Source organism: Pezoporus flaviventris, unplaced genomic scaffold (assembly GCF_033815535.1).
Source record: "Pezoporus flaviventris isolate CSIRO_AGI_PZ_B2104156 unplaced genomic scaffold, CSIRO_AGI_Pfla_v1 ptg000036l, whole genome shotgun sequence".
In the NCBI taxonomy this organism is placed as follows: domain Eukaryota; kingdom Metazoa; phylum Chordata; class Aves; order Psittaciformes; family Psittacidae; genus Pezoporus; species Pezoporus flaviventris.
Genome location: NW_026892584.1, coordinates 8,086,088 through 8,103,237, shown reverse-complemented (window position 1 = coordinate 8,103,237; position 17,150 = coordinate 8,086,088). Strand labels below are relative to the sequence as shown.

General features: G+C 36.7%; 1 protein-coding gene across 15 annotated transcripts in view; it reads left to right on the top strand.

Annotated features, from left to right (window-relative positions):
* Positions 1-17,150, top strand: part of SOX6 (SRY-box transcription factor 6) — a 374,009-nt gene that overhangs the window by 225,529 nt on the left and 131,330 nt on the right. For 11 of the 15 annotated variants that reach the window (XM_061464268.1, XM_061464265.1, XM_061464263.1 and 8 more), the window contains 3 exons: positions 1,269-1,437; positions 5,069-5,137; positions 12,071-12,118. In XM_061464268.1, the coding sequence (XP_061320252.1) occupies positions 1,269-1,437; positions 5,069-5,137; positions 12,071-12,118 (286 nt within the window). The remainder of the gene's footprint in view (positions 1-1,268; positions 1,438-5,068; positions 5,138-12,070; positions 12,119-17,150) is intronic. The other 4 variants (XM_061464270.1, XM_061464273.1, XM_061464271.1 and 1 more) reach the window with 1 other exon arrangement.

Below are 17,150 nucleotides of genomic sequence, written 5' to 3'. Positions count from 1 at the left end.
CTTCCCTAGAAGATATCTTACTCCTGGGAAGAAGGTGGAGTCATAATTTTGGTGACAGTTTCTCCATTCCCTCCCAGATCCTGTTCCTCACACATTTTCTTCCTCTTCAGAAGTCCTATGACTTCTTTATCACAGTCCTCTATTTTGAATGGAAGAAAGGAAATATATGAATACACTTTCTTTTGTGCCACTTCACGTATCACTGTGGCAGATTACAGACCTAGTTCTTGATTTGGTTCACTTATCTCTCAGTTCTCCTGTACAACACAAAATTGCTTCATTTATCCCAGTTTCAACTCTAAACCTCTTTCAGATGTTCTTCCAATATTCCTCAACTGCTACCTTACTGTAATTATATTACCTCTTACAGAGCTGTGGGTCTGAGATGCTCACACAGGGAAATGCATAATACAGCTCAAAATACAGAAGCGGACACGGCTGTTTGTGACAGAGTAATATGTTCATACATGAGATAGGATATTTTTGGATTGATTTGCAAAAGGACCCTGTACTCTCTACTTAGGAGACCCATGCAATTTACCCATAAACAGACCATTAAGCATCATTAGTGCAAAGAATAAATGTACCGTAGTTTCATATTAATTAAGTGCTCTCTGTAGAGTAAACTTTGAAAGTTACATAAAAATTTTTAAGCCATTTTTTCAGGTTAGCCATTTCTCTTAGGGACACGTAGAGCTCTTTTTCAATTCACATTCCATAACCAAAGCTTCCATTTACCCAAATGACCTACCAGATATATGGGTATTTTAGAGAAATGATCAAAAAACTATTAAACTGCTTCTTCCACTGAACATCATCTTTTAACTATTTTTTTTCATGTTTTTACATACTTGGGGAAAAACAAAATGGAACAAACCCAAACAAAACCCAGACCCCAAACCCCACAGCTAAATATATAAAGTTAAGGAAAATTATGTCTAATAAACTGTGACTGTATTTATCACACTGGGCAGATTTAGATGGAAAAGATACAGGGATGTGTACACAGTGTATCATTAATTACTTCTGTCAGAAAAAAGGAATACTCTGTATCTTTTCTGCTTCAATTTTAGTTATATCCTCCACTGTTTAGGGCAGAGCAAAGCTATGTGCTAGATTATTCTTTTGGGATTTGTTAGTAAAATATATATGCAAGCTGCCATTTGAAATAAGCATGTTGGCTATTCAGCCATTCTTTTTGTGGCTATTGCTTGGTAGCTATTGTCTATCTCATATTTACAGTAAATCTTTCCTGCACATTTAGGTACACCAGAAAGCCTGGCAGAAAAAGAGCGACAGCTCTCTACTATGATCACCCAGCTGATCAGCTTACGGGAGCAGCTCTTGGCTGCCCATGACGAACAGAAAAAGCTGGCAGCCTCACAAATTGAAAAACAACGGCAGCAAATGGACCTTGCTCGCCAACAGCAAGAACAGGTGAGGCTCCAAGAAAGAAACCTGCAAAAATGTTTCATGCAGAATGCTTATCATAAACACTGTGCTGTGTGGTGCTTCCTTTCATCATTTTTTTGTTAACAAAGGTTAAATATCTTCAGGAATGACATCTTTTTCCAGAAAGGGGAAATATTATAGGACCGTGAGAAAAAAAGTGGGTGTGGGCATTCAAATAATTTCTTTCCCAGAATAAATGGCATGTGATAGATTTCACAGTTCTTGTTTCTTGCATTGAGATGCAAATTTGGGAGTTACAAATAAGCCAGACTATAACCATTATTTAACTCTTCTTCTTTTTGACAAGAAAATAATTGAACAAAAAACCTTAAGCATCTTTAAACCTTCAAATACCTTCTACAAGTAAGGTTTGATATGGGGCTTTTTGTAGGTTTTTTGTTTGTTTGTTCGGCGTTTTGGGGGGGTTTCTTAAAAAAAAAAAAAAAGAAAAAAAGCTGCAGTTGTGCAAAGAGCTGTCCTTTTCTCATTGTACAAAAGTGTAACAACAGTGATTCCATATACTAGTCCCCTAGGCATTAGATCAGACAGATCCAAATTAATGTGTGGTTTTTAGAAATCTGACATTATTACTAGAATTATCTTTTCAGTTAAATGTATTTTATAGGATATATACAGCAATATATGCTCTGTTGATTTTAATGAGTTGTGACGTCTGGTATTTTATGTGCTGGAGTATTTGCCCACATGTAGGAATATGGACTCATCCCCTAATGGAAAATAACATAAAGGAACACTGTAAAAAATCAGAAGTTAGAATGTCATTTAGCCATCCAGAGATGACACAGTAATTAACTATTGACACTTGTGAATAAGCTAGCACAAATTAATCTTGACACATTTGCAGACGAGTGATATCTTACAGTGAACACTTTGTAATTATATTTCAAAATGAAAATTAAATGACACTTAAAACTAGGTTGTCATGCTCAATGAAGCGAGCATGTAGCTCAACCGATAGGCAAATAAAATTCAGAATTTGAGCCACATGGTGCTTGTGTACCCTACTTTACTGTGTCAAGCCTATACATCAAGACTATGCTATGGTAATTGCATTGCAGGGTGTTGGATACATTTTCTGTCACAGTACTGTTCCATCTAAGAGGAACCACTGACATTAGATGTTTTTGGGTACATTTCTGGTTTTCATCAGTAAATGCCTATTCAAAGGGTATTACATTGTATGTACACGTACAAAAAGCTGTTCACAAGCAGTCTGAACTCCAGCAGATCAGTGCCTTTGCACATGGAAACACAAATCTCATCCTTGCCTTTCCTATAGCTTCCCATTTTAAGTAGCCAGATCACCAGCGGCACCAAACAATTCTGGACAAAGGCTATGGTGTATCTGTGAAAAAACATACAGCACTTAGAAAGAAACACCCATGATGCAGCTCCATGTGGTGTCTGATTTCAATGTGAAATTTCAAATAATTATTTTCTAAAGCTAAGTATCATGATAATCTTTCTATTACCTTCACTGAGATCTTGGCTGCAGGGACAATGTGCACATAGACCCAACAGAGCTTATCTTTAGTGACAAGCACTACACTTCTGAGGTGGAAGAGCTCAATTGGTACATTGCTCATTAAAAATAGTAACTCAGGCACTCATACAGGATTTTAAATATTCTCTGTAGTACAGTAACCTTTAGAGTTGTCTGGCAATAGGTGATCTGAGGTCTTAGGAGCTGCCCCTGGGTTACCTGGGCACACAATCTGCTAGCTGTTTGAATTGCCTTTTTCACTAGCAGACTGGAGCATGCTTCTTCATGTCTTCATCCACCATATTTTTATTGACTTTACTGGAAGATTTGTCCAGAAGTGTTTGAACACCAGGCTCATAAAGGGAGTTCAATCCCTTTTACAAGCATCAATGTAGTGGGATATGACAGTTGCCTGATTCCTTTTCTGTGAGGCACTTTGCCTTGATCCAGCCCCAGAATCATGTAGACCTTAGTTTGTCTCTTTCAGGCCATATGAAAGACATAAAATATTATGAATTTTGTGTTGGTGTCCCATAAAAAAGTGAGTTTTAACTGTAGCAGTGAAAAAAATTACAGAGTATTTTTTTGTATAAAAAATATGTATGTATATTTGTATGTATAAAAAATATACAGAGTATACAGTGAAAAAAAATATGGAGTTATTTCCAGGTGACAAAGTGAGAGATTAAGGAAATGAGACTTGATCCCTGTGTGCACAATTACAAGCTGTTAACATGTAACTGCAGATTCCGTTTGAGTTAATCTGAACAGTTTGCACTAAAACTATGTGACTGTTTATTTCAAAATCAACCTTGCTACATTCCTGTATTTTTTAATCATAAAAACATTTTACTTGCCTTTCTCTGTTTATAACAAAGAAAGTGTGTTCAGAAAATGGTGGGGAGCAAAGGAGATCAGGAGAGGGTTTGCCAAAACTGAAACAGTGGATTTGAGTGACCAAACTACGTTTGTCACCGCTTCTTGCTGTTTTATGTGGTTATTCTGCTCTAGATAAATATTTATAGGAGGGGAAATTATATTTAAGAAATGAAGGTAGCAGAAGTGCTGAGGCTAGGGTTTCCAGGAAACACAAATCTTGACCTTGTTTCTATCTGCTGTACGGTTACCCTTCTAAAGCAGAAGTCCAGTTGTTGCCTCAGCTCCCTGCAACTTTTTCTCTGTAGCAGCAGTTCATGCTACTCCTTGCAGGAAGCAGGTCTGTGATCCGAGGTCTGGTTTGCCTTCTGCTCTTGCATGCTGATTTTAGATTCTTTGTGGGATGGTGTTTTGTGGTAGATGGTGTGTTTGTGGTAGATTCTCTCTCCTTAGTGTCTTAGTGTTCCCTGCCCTGAATATTTGCTTCTCCCCATCTATGTTAGAGAATAGAGTGAAACTTTACCCTCCAGATCCCTTACTGAATCTACCAAATGGGGGTAGGAATATCTACGTATTTCACAGGGTTGTGCTGAGGATGAGTACTGAATATCAGGTACTGCTTTTGTACACAATGAGGCCCTACTTGAATAGTTCCAAGGAAGACTTTGAGATTTACAAGGAAAGTAATGTGCTGCTCATTGTGAATGAAGTTAGAGGAGCTTGCCCTGGGACCTTGTATTTATAGATGTTTCACTATTCAGCACTAGCTAAGGCTTCGGTTCAGCAAAGCAGGAAAATGTGTGTTTAACCTTAAGCACCTGCGTAATCCCATCCCCATTCAGCAAAGCACTTAATTTTAAGCATGTGTTTCATTCCTATTGTAGCTAACAGTAATGCATCATAGTCAAAGATCACCACTGGCTTAAACACTTTGTTAAATAGTGATGAGATTATTCATGTGCGCACAGATAAACCCATGTTTCTGTGCTTTGTGGAATTAAGGCCCAAGTGTTTAAAATACATATTTCTTACTGGCTAACAGGATTTTTATGGGGTTTATGTTGCATTTAAAGTGTTTGCATCACATACCCCTAAAATATTCTTTTTTTTCTTTTTTGAAATAAATGATGCTTAATAAGACTATAATAAAGAATAGCTAATAAGGTTTTTTCCACTCAATAATATTAAAGTTTCAATATAACTGTTTTAATTTAATGGCAATTTTATTTCTAATAGATTGCAAGACAACAGCAGCAACTTCTGCAACAGCAGCACAAAATCAATCTACTGCAGCAGCAAATTCAGGTCAGTGTGTTTTATTGCTCTCTTCTGATTATACTAAAATTTCATTTATGGAGAGGGAAGGATTTAAAATAAAGCAGCCACATGCTTTACTAACAAGCCTCGGTAAAGATGCTCTTTATGAAGGGTCTTTGTGTCTTAGAAAATTATTGTAAAACATCCTTTTGGCGGAAAGAGCTTTTCTTCAATAAGCAGAGTATACTTCTGTAAATTATGAAGTGTTTCTTAAATCTTGTCTTTAATTCTGAAATCTGCAATCAGTTTGACTTGTATTTTGTGAAGTAAAAGCAGTCTCAATCATTGTTTATAGAATTCCTTATTCTACAAAGGCAAAAGTTGCTATATAAGAAGGTTAGAAGGATGTTTTCCATTTCATTAACTAGAGCTAACAGCTGTAGAACAGGATTGAGACAGTACTAAGTCCTTGGGACCAGTCTGCTCTGTACAAAGACCCACAGCTATATGTGTACCATGTACTTTTGGAGTAACTGTACCTTTGTGTTATGGAGGTATTCAATTATGTGTACTTGTGCTCGGAATCTGGTAATTTTGTGCAAATACATAGGGAGCGTCATGTAGGTAGACACACCGTTAACATGTGACTCTATTACCTTTTCAGCTTCACACTTTGAAAGTATTTCTATGGACCTGTTCTTTGATTTATTTTGGTTTGGTCTGACAAATGATTGTGCTGCCAATTGTTTGTTATAAGCTTGGACCTTTTCTCCTTACTCAGCTGATTGTCATGTTACTAGATGCCAAAACTGAAGTTTTTCCTTCCCTCATCCCAAAGGAATGATTGTAAGTGCTTTTGCAAATATTGTAATGCAGGTTACAATTTTGGTTACACTTAAAGGAGTTTAGTCAACATACATAAATGTATTGATAACAAGGGATGAAAGACACAACTGAATTTTAAAGCACAGTTATTGTCATTGCCTGTTGGAAGACTGCATGTTCATGTTAAGTGTACATAAAGGATAGAAGAGACATAATAATAGTGAAAGGAAAATATGCACCATTCGCAAGTCTGGTTTCAGAAAATCAAGTATCCTACAAAAAAATCTTAACTTGCCGTAAGAGCTAAGACAAGCATAGGTGTCTGCTAAACAGAATAGTTATTTGCGTATGTTTTACTGGGAAGTATCCTGCTTTGCAGTAAAAAGTTCAAAGGTACTTTGTGTTTAAATTGACTTAATACTTTCCACTAGCTTTACCCTTCCACTGACCCTGGGGAAATGTGGTCTTAGAATATGTTGCAGGTTCATTTTGAAATAGGCTGCAGGGTCATTTTCTTCTTCACTCCCAATTTTTCTCTTACATAGTGATGAAAACGCCCCAGGTTTTCTCTCCCATCCTTTCCTAGACATGTATGCAAAGAAGTGTTTTAATGATTGTTCTGTTCATCTGAACTAAATTATTTATTGGTGGTCCTTCCCTATATTTGCTTCAAAATTCTTGCCAGTATGAGCTACTCTTACTCCATAAGTCTCACTAGTTTGGCCTCTTTATCTTTACAGGAATCTAATCAGCGTATTTGAGGCAGTGAGGTCTGCTTCCTTTCCCAGCTGCTTAGCCAGATTGGTAGTGGGCATCTTATTGCCCGAAGAACATTGTAGGTTCCAATATGAAGCGCTAGGCATGTTGAACAGATGCCATCTCAAACATACATTGATTTTATGAGGAGATTACTCAAAAAAAATGCTTGTTAGGAGATTAGTTCTTAGGCTAAGTACCAGTTTGCATAGTCCATTTGCTTGTGAGCCAAATGGTTCCTTGTTTATTTGTTCATTCGTAATTTTGTGGCAACTTCTTTGGTAGCCAGAAGTTGCTTGGGAGCGAAGTTAGTTGCTAAGTTGCCTCTGCAGTTTGTAGTGGGTTTGTTGCTATTGAATTGATGACAAGTGTTGCAGCTGGGATATGTAGCTCCTTAAGGGCTACAGATGAAATGGAATTAAAGCAAGAGGCAGGTAAAGGACGCTGCAGTGCTGGTTTTCTCAGGTTCCCTCCTATCGTCTTCCCAAGAAACCTCAATACCAATACTGAAGTTGCACTGTTTTCTCTGGGTGGAATTCATTAAAAAGTAGAATACTGCAGTGTAGACACTGTCTCAGTTCTCCAGATGATTGTTTTTATGGTGAACAGAAACAGTGAACAGTTTTAGGCTGCTGGAAGGAGGCAAGGCTTGCATGTCTAGAACGGTTCTAACCTTGAAAACTGCTTGAGGTCCTGAAATCCCTCTGAATTCCGAGCCTTGTTGACAGAATTCAGTTTTTTCAGTTTGAGGCTTGAGGACTGCTTCTGACCCCACCACATTCAGCTGAGCAAGGGAGTTGATCTCGCTGATGCTTGAAGCATCTTGCTATAGGTAGGATTTCCCTCGGGGGGGGGGGGGGGGGGGGGTATTTAAGGGATGAGCGTTTGAGGGCTTTCCTCCTCTGGTGGGCAGGCTTCATTAGGGCAAGTCCTAAATTGTGGCTGAAATCTTTAAAAGGGGCAATGGTTATTCAGCTTCTCCGCAAAAACTTGTCATGGGTATTACTGTGACAGCTGACCCAAATTGCTTTCATTTGGATCATTTCCCTTCACCTTATTTCCCTGTACTATACTTAGTGCCATTGCAGAGCATTTAATTTTCTGTTTGAATCAGTATGATTTCCATTGCATAGAAAAACTGGTTTCCTCTGCTCTCATAAGTATTCTGTTTTAATTCGGCCACTAGAAATAATTCCTGATTATTTTTTTTCAGGTTTTAATTTATGCATTCATCTGCTGTAGTTTCATATTAATCTTCTTGAATTTTATCTTTCGGTCAGAAAGAGTGAGCATGATTACTGTGATAGTAAACAAACGAAAGAATAGTAACATAAAAGTTACAACTGTTTAAACTGTCCTTGAATAGGAATCTTTTGAATCACACTTAAGAGATTGAACCAATGAGTCTTTCCTTATCCATGATTAACTGCTGACAATTCAGGTACCTGGTGAGCTGAATAAGGACTATCTCTTTATGTGAAGTACATGTCTAAAGATCAGGAATAATTACATTCCACATTAGCCCTCATAGCCTCTCTGACCTGTTTAATTAATTTTTTGCCAAGTTAATAATAGTAGAAATAGATTTAAAGGTGTGCTTCATCATTAAGTATGTAACTGATCTCCAATTTTAAGAGCCGAACCTTTCATTTATTACCTTTTGGAGACATGTTAAAGCCCCTTGCAGTGAGCTTGCTGAAAATGCACAAGCTGGAATCCAGTTATTGTGAGTTCAGTTACGCTCTTGGAAGTTGTCTCTCTTTGTAAACTGTATTTAGCATTGACAAGCAAAAAACAATTGCAATGCTACTGTTCTGGCACTAGGGAATATTCTCCCCCACATTTATTTTTTTAATTTTTTTAGTTATAGATCATGAAACTGATCCTCTTCCAGCAAGCTCTGAACAGGACCAAATAAAGCCATTGAAAGCAATTTGATACTTCTGTTGGCAGGGTGCGCAGATCAGATACTCCCTTGAAGGAGAGTGAGAGTTATAAACAAAGCTTAGAAGTCTAGGAATAGCCCCCAGCTTCCGCAAACCCTTAAAATATTTTGTAATTGTATCTTCAATCACAAATTACTCAGAAAAAACAGACCTTTTTTGCCTTTATATTTCACTGCTGTATGCTGTTTTTAATTGCCCACAGGCACACTGTTGTGATCTTCTTTGGAAGTTTAAAATCAGGATAAAAATGCAAATCTATTTATTTCTCTTATCTAATCTAATTAACTTTTACAAGTAATGATAGATGCACTGTAGCCTGCATCAAACATTTTAATAATGATGTTTTGGGATTAAAGAATAGGTAAAAGTACTGTAATTTATAAGCAGTCAAGATTATGGCAGTAGAAAATGTAAGTTATTCTGGTGGCTTAATAAACTATAGCTGTAGTTTGCAGAAAGGATACATTTTTGTTAAATTCCAGTTTGTTTATGAATAGGTTCCCAGCTGTCATTGGTATCTTTTTTCTTTTATTTTTTTCCTAACAGTTCAGTTAAAAAAAAAAAAAAATAAAAATCTATGTCTAACTCCATTCTGCAATGCAGTTGTGTACACATGGAAACAAGAAATGATGTTACGTGCATGTAATGTGTAGTTGGCTGCTAAACCTTTGATTCAAATTCATGGGTCTCTGCTGTAGGCATGGCATTGCAGCTCCCGTGCAGCTCCTAATTTGCTTAGTGAAAATGGAAACTAATCCAATGGAGGAAAGACAAATATGTTAAACATCAAACTCAGATGTTTTGTAGTTTATTTATTATTACATAGTGTCTTATTAATAATTTCTAAAGTGATTATTTGATAATTACCCATGCAAAAGGTCTATTATAGGCCAACTTCTTCCAACAGAAGCCATCTTCGTGGCTGGCTGGCTTGGAATTTTCTCTGTCAGATGTGTGGAAAGAGAGGTGACATGACAGTGTGGTGGTGACCTAAGCAAAAAGATACACTGTGTGTGCTAAAGCTTCACTGCTCCTGAGCTACGCTTAAAGCATCTGGCCTTGCACCTTGGTCCCCTAGTTGCAAGGATCCTTCTGGCTGCTCTGCTCCTGAGGCACTCAGCCCCTGGAAACAAGATTTATCCTGGCAAAGCAGAAAGTAGTTCTGGATTTGACTTTTAACATAGTCTTTAAAACTGTATGCAGTCTTGAGGTGGGGGTTGGGTTTTTAAAAATTTGTATTGTGACCATCTGAGAGTTAAATTAGCTGTCTTTCTGTTTTCTAATTCACTCTATTTTTTATTCTTTTTTCCTTTAAATAGCTTTGTTTCGCCTACCCATGTCTAAACAAATTGTATTTAATGCAAAAATTAAGCCTTGTGTATCTCTTTCATAGGACTTCTCTAATTATAGAGCAGTAAATGGTAGAATAGCATATGTTAGCAACATGAGCAGCAGTCTATGAAATGAGCTACAAGTTAATAAAATGATCTTGTGGTGGTGTTGGCCAAATGTTAGCACACATGTTTCAGAAAGTGGTATTTCAACAGACTTGAAGAATAGGACTTTGGCACATGAGTGCCGAACATGATCTGACGTGTGGAAATTAGTTATACCAGAGTAAATGTCATTGTTTCTCAGGCTCATGTTGGTGGAGAAAACGACAGTAGCTGCCCTCCCACTTTCCCTCTCCCATGTGTGTTTTAAAATTGGAAATGAGGGGACAGGCACCCCCAGTCAAGTACTGCTGCTTCATTTGCTCTGGGTGTGCTGCACTGTAATCTTGCCAGTGGCTTAAGGGTTTGTTCTCAGTCATGCCTCTGTCAGAGACGGGCTAAAATCTCATTGATTCTATTGAGCGCAAACACGCGTTCTACAACCTTTGCTTAGAGTAGGGCTTCAGATTTGAGCCCTCTTAATTTAAGGGCAGATTATACCAGCTTCTGAATAACAGCAGAGGATCAAGCAGATGTTTGCTACCCACCTGTACTCTGCCCAGGGGTCACTCTCAGCTGGTGGTCTGCCTGTTCCAACCAAGCATGGAGCAATGTGCTGTGGCAGCCTCAGTGCTTTCTGGGCCAGACATCCTTACCTATCTCCCAAAGAATGTGGTAGAGATTATGCCCCTCTGAGCTTCTCTGGTGCTATTCCTCTGGTAGTACAGGAATGCATTGCCTCTTCTGTCAGTCTGCATAATGTAATCTTTGCATTATTGCAAAATTTGCAATAATGCAGTAATAATTCACTATTTGCTCCAGCACTGAAAACCAGTTTCTTTCCTATGTGGCATGTGCACAAATTAAAATGGATAACAGGGAGCAGATATAGAGCTGACTGGCAGCCTACCAACAGAACTGATCCTGCGATGTCTTATTTGCTTGAGTAATACTTGCATAGACAGAATTTGATGACTTGTATATCTAAGTGTTGTTACTCACATAAGTTTAGCAGAATTCAGCATCTCATATGAGGAAGGACTTAGAATACTAGTATTGTGGTTTGAATATCAAAGATATGAATAAGGAAGGAGTTTTAGGGGATGTAATTTCTTTTATTAGGCAAATAGATGTAGTTGGAAAAAACAGCACACTAGCTCTTTTTCAGGTTTTACATCAGCGTTACATTGAAACATATCCCAGGACTGACAGAAATTGCATAAGATATTGGCCTTTCATTTCTAATTAGTTACTTTTTCAGTGATGACTTTTGTGATTGACAACCGTGTGATGACCAAGAGGGAAAACAATCACAATTTGCATTACATTTAAAAACCAAAACAAACCAAATGCAAACAAAACTGAGTACAGTATTTGACACACCTATCAGGAGGTGGTGAATAAAGAAAATGGTTAATAAATGTTAATATTGAAATGATTTATGGCAATATTCAAATATACAGGCAAGACTGGAATGTGATATCAGAGGTCAAAATTTCTGTTGGCAGAAGCAGGTATTTGGAGAAAAATGATGTAGTACAGCCTCACATAAAAAGGCCAAAATCATAATAATCTGTAATGAATATTGTAAAGTACTTTTTAAGTTGTAATAGTACTTTATAAATTGTGATAGTACAAATAAATTGTAAAGTACTTTTTAAAATCTCACAGTAAAATCTTAAATTTACTAGATGGACTAAATCCTGGCCTAAAGAATCAACATATTTTTAGTAGTAATTCTGGGAATGCTCCAGAAGGAACACAAGTGTATTACTGAATCAATTTCTGCATAAAAAAACGTATTTTACATATATTTAATGTCATGACAGCAAGGAAGAAGTAAGTGCATTGCTGTCTGAATGCATCCAGGAATTATGAATTCACATAAAGGAAGTAGTAGTATATATGAACTGGTAAATGAGCAAACCAGATTCTATTTAACATTTGGTATACATTTGATGGCATATATGTAAAAGTAAAGTGAGCGTATATTACTAATGTTCACTGTCTTATTCAACTAGCTAACCCAGACACTTGCAAAGATGTCAAAGCGTAGTTCTCAAGGAAAGGTGTGTGGGCTTGTCTGGAATTTACCTCTCTAATAAGTAAGGAAAAGCTGGTTTATGACTGCAGTTTGCACCCTGACTCCTTTTGTCTGTTGCATTAGAACCCCCTCTCCCCAAATAATAGATAACATAGTGGCTTGCGTTGTATGCAAGACTTCCTTTCTTGGAAGAACTAGTCTTCTATATAAATCTTGTATATATCATCTTCAGCAAGTTGGGCATTTGCACAGCTTGGCTAAATTATGTCTATATTGAGAATCTAAGAAGTTACACAGTGTGCATTCCATACTTGAGGGATGGGAAATAAAAATTGATATACTGTGCGACACATGATACAACACAGTGGAATATCTTTTAAATTCCAGAGGGATACACTGACATCACCACACTTAATTCGCATGCAGTAACTCCCACAAAATCTTATTAATTTTAAATTGAAGTTTGTAATCATTCAATCAAAAGAAAATAAATGATGTAGATAGTATACAATGGTACATTTTGAAATGATGAATTTATCTTATTCATCCACACAAAATGACAGTATGTTAAGAAAACATTAAAGTTGTAATGCCAAATAATAAAAGCAAAGAAATTCACAGTTGATGGTCAAGTGCAAAATCCATCCTGAGGCACATCACTGCCCCACAGTATGAAAGGGCACTTCTGAGTTAGGGAACTTTGTTTTAAAGTAATATATTTGTCATTTTTATTCTGTAAATGAGAGATTAACCAGTTAGAGGAACATATAGTTAGTTTTAAATGTAGATCAGGTAGATTAATGAATAGTGTGAGAACTTGCTACAGGTAACAAAATAAAGGTCGTAACGCAATGTACACCTAATAGCCTAAGCACAGACTGAGATTCCTTATTTGACATAGCAATTTATATAAGATAAATACAGAATCAGACTTTTCTCAGAGAAGGAGTTACGGCACTTCTTTTTTGCTCTGACGTGAGTGATTTGTAAGAAGAACTCTACTATCCCATTTCTAGCTTTGCCTTTTCCGTATCATTGAATTTTATTGGTGATATATTTTCAGGTTACTCATCTCCTGTGTAACTGCATATCTGAGTGTCTCATAAGCTGAAGTGCATTATCCTCACAACACTCTTTTGAGGCAGAATGAAAAGCATATAGATATTTGGGGGCATCTAATTTTAGATATCTAATTTGGGTGACTGAATTAGGACTTTTGGCTCCATATATAAAGCAGTCCAGGTGCTGTGAATTACCTTCTGTTGATTAGATGAGGTTCCTAATTTAAACACCTAAGTTAAATTTTCCAATTCCTAAGTGACTTGATCCAGTTCTTATATGAAATTTGACAGACCTGAAATCTGTGGTTTCAGAATTCATAGGGTGGTTCTCTAATCTCTTGGTCTTTTCTGTCATACTTTGTCACCTTGTCACTTGCCTTAATTTATTCTCTTTGAGCTTTTAGCCAGCGTGAGTCCACTTTACCCAGAGAGAGAAATGTATGTTCGTTCATCTCTCCCTCTCCCCTGCCTCAAATGAAAACCATTTCAGCTAGCTTGAGTCTCCCATGTGGTTGAGCCACTGACCGTAAGTGGAGCCACTGGCCTACAGAAAGAGGCAGGTGGAGAGATGACTCTCACTGAAGAAGTCTATATTTTCCCAAATCCATGTATTTTCCTTATAGATGCAGAACAACTTCCATGGCAGTGAAACATCCTTTGAACAGTGGCTTATTGTGGCAACAAAATCATTTTGTTTTGAAGAATGCCTAGATTACTTGTCAGTCCCTCACACATTTTGCAGGATATTCAAAAAACTTGCTTGAAACAGCCGTTAAATAATGTTTTTTATTTAATCAAAATGACTGCTTCTAAATGAAGAACTTGCATGCCATATTTTAGGCCAGAATATGTTTTTACAGCCAAGTTATAAACCTCTGAAAAAGGGGACTTATAATGGAAAGGTTGACACAACATTAATTTTAGTGTTGTAAACGCAATGGTATAATTTTGGAAAAAAAGCTTTTATAGCTCTGCTAAGATATTAATTGCAGGAAATTACAGCATATCCTATTAAAGTATTATGTCAGTGGTATGCACAGCATATAACACCTTTGCATAGTCTCCCTTGTTTTCACGGTAACGTTTTGCATTTTGATTTGTAAAGAGTAGGTGGATAAAGTGCCTCCGAGTTTCTGATAGTTTTTGCTCAAGGTTTAAAAAGCAGGCTGAGTAAATTACCTCTATATTGCGAATCTAAGAATTACACAGTGTGCATTCCGTACTTGCTTATAGCCTACTCTAGAAACAGATCTTCTGTTAACCAGGTAAATCCAATATGGGTATTGAGGAATGAACCATTCTGCCAAAATGAAAGTCTTTGTTTTGTGACTTTTGGATAAGGGATTTCAATTTGGATCCTGTCCTTACTTCCAAAAATTAGGTTTAGTCAGACTCTTTCCAGAATGACAGCTACTATTATGACAAACCTATTTTTAGTGATAAGGGCTTACTTTTCTTATACTTACAGAATAATTCCTGACTGTTATGACTGCACAGTAGACCCAGTCATTCACCTTTTTGGTTTTAGTTCAGTTCATTATTCAGAAATGCATTTTATGTGTGTATGGGGGAGAAGAAGCTGTAGATACCTGTTAAGCTGAACATGTAGATATATGCATTGCATTGTGCAGTTTTTTCTTCCTAAGAAACAGCTTATTTATTGCATTTCTGCCACTTTTAGGATTGCAGGGGCATAGCACAATAGCTTTCTTTAGAGGAATTTGTTCTTATAAGGTAATTATTTCTTAATATCTTGGTTTCAATATACACAGAATTGTAGCCCTTGATTATAGTCTAAAGTTGGATGGTTTTTAAATGTGGTTGCTACTCTTAAGTAGGATGAACTACTATTACAATAGTTTCTTCTGATTGTCAGATCTTTCAGGAAAAGGTGCCACATCTTTGTATTTATAAAGCACCTTATATTGAGATCATGATCCTTTCAGGCACTTTTCATGGCTACATTGACACAAATTTGCAGTGAAAAATATCAATAATAACAACATGGTTTTTTTTGTTTCTTTTTTTCTAATATATAAATGGGACCTGGAGTCTTGATATCTTATCTCTTTTGTCATATGACAACTGTGGAGCATGAACAAGTCTTTAAACAAAAAAAGTTGTGACTGTTGTACAGCCAGTAAGTTTTTAACAAGATGGGAGAAAACGCCTTTTCAAAGACTGCACTGATATGTAAGTTCATTGGACCAGTGATGTTTCCCATTAATTGCAAGGCTTTAGCATATAACCGTTGACTATATCTGGTTTTACTTATCAAATCCAGAACTGCTTTTTCTCTGCCTGCTGAGCAGGGAAAACTCCATGCTGTACCAGCTTCTTTTTACTTGGGGCTCCCAGTATCATCAGGATTAAAGCTGTCAGAACAGTCAGCCCTCTTTATTTTGTGGTTTTAATACAAAGCATAATATTGTTGCTTGAGAAATGGCATGCTTTTAATGTGTTAGTTAAAATTTGTGAAGTGGACAAAACAATAAATGATCCCTGTTACTAGCAGGGATTGAAACATTATGTTCACCATCCAGGAGAAAGAAGTTGCAAATCTGCCCTTCAATTTAGTTTTATTCTACAGCTGTAACTTGTCTTCATTGGCTTAATCCTACACTCCAGTAATACAGAAAAACTCATGCTCAACTTGGTGGGAGTTTTGCTTCATTGAATCCAGTGCAGGGTGCCATTTCCTCAGCTGGTGTTGTTCATGTTCTCTCCGCTTATGTCAGTCTAATACTAGAAGTACAGAATTAGGCTATCTTTCTTTAAAAAAAAAGAAAAAGAAAAAGAAAAGAGCTTGCTTGGAAATGACAACATTTCATTTGCCTTTTTTTTTCTTTTGATTATTCACTGTAAAATATCCCTCTGTTCTGTGTGTACATTTATATATGGGGATAATTGTGCCCATCCACCTTAGAGTGCTTGGAGATAGCCAATACATTGTGTATGAATATTTTTGTCTGGCATGCGTTTACTTTAGCTATCACTTTGTTTGGTTTGTTTGTTTTTATTTTTTATTAATGATCAGAGTCCTTTTTGTTTTGTTTTATCCAGGATAGTATAGATGCATCTTTGTGATAACACTTTGTAAAGAACAAAACTAAAGATGTCCTCAGTGTATTACTTTCCTGTTTGGTTTGTTTTAATTGAGAAAATACTCTCTTCCTAGGCAAGGCTACACATCTGTCATTTTATTTATCTTGTTGTTTTACTGTCAGCTGAAATATGCATACATTTCAATGTAACTTTCAGAGGAATATACTGAATATATAACAGAATATACTGGTAATTTATACAATAGACACTGATGATTACTGACCATTAAAGAGTAATAAAACATTTCCTGTGTGAAATAGATGCAGCATCAAATGTCTTTATTTCTGACAGTAAACGTTTCAAGTTTACTTCACAGACATTAATGTTATTACATAAAGGTAAAAACCTAGCTACACTCTCACAAACATAGGTCACCTCTTAATAAATGAATAGAGTTGCAAGCAAAAGAAAAAAATACTTTGAAGAAAGTCCCAGGCTCATGTGTATATGAACCAGAGCAGATGAAATGATTTATTGGGTTTTATATACAATCTCTAAAGGGTAAGCATTGCTAACAGAATGAGTGGCAGCCTCAGGGAGCTGAGTAGCCCCTAGGGACCAGCCTTTGTTCCTCTGGACTTGACAGGCATGTGTCCCTGTTAAATGAGGGCTTAATTTCTCTCATATGTGCACAATTTCCAAGCTCAACAAAGGCAGCCAGGACTGGAGCTATTTAAAAGAGCCAGCTCAGGAGGAAGCATTCCTGGAGAAAGGGGATGCTAAGGGGCTAATTACTCACCATAGTTCAGCAACTGATTTTTTTTACTATATTTTTTTCCTTAAGCAAGGTTTATTAACAGGGAACTGCCAATTTTATTTTACATGAATATAAATTAAAATTACAAAGGTGGCATTTCTCTTTGTGAAATAGCCATTTCAAAGGATCTGCTG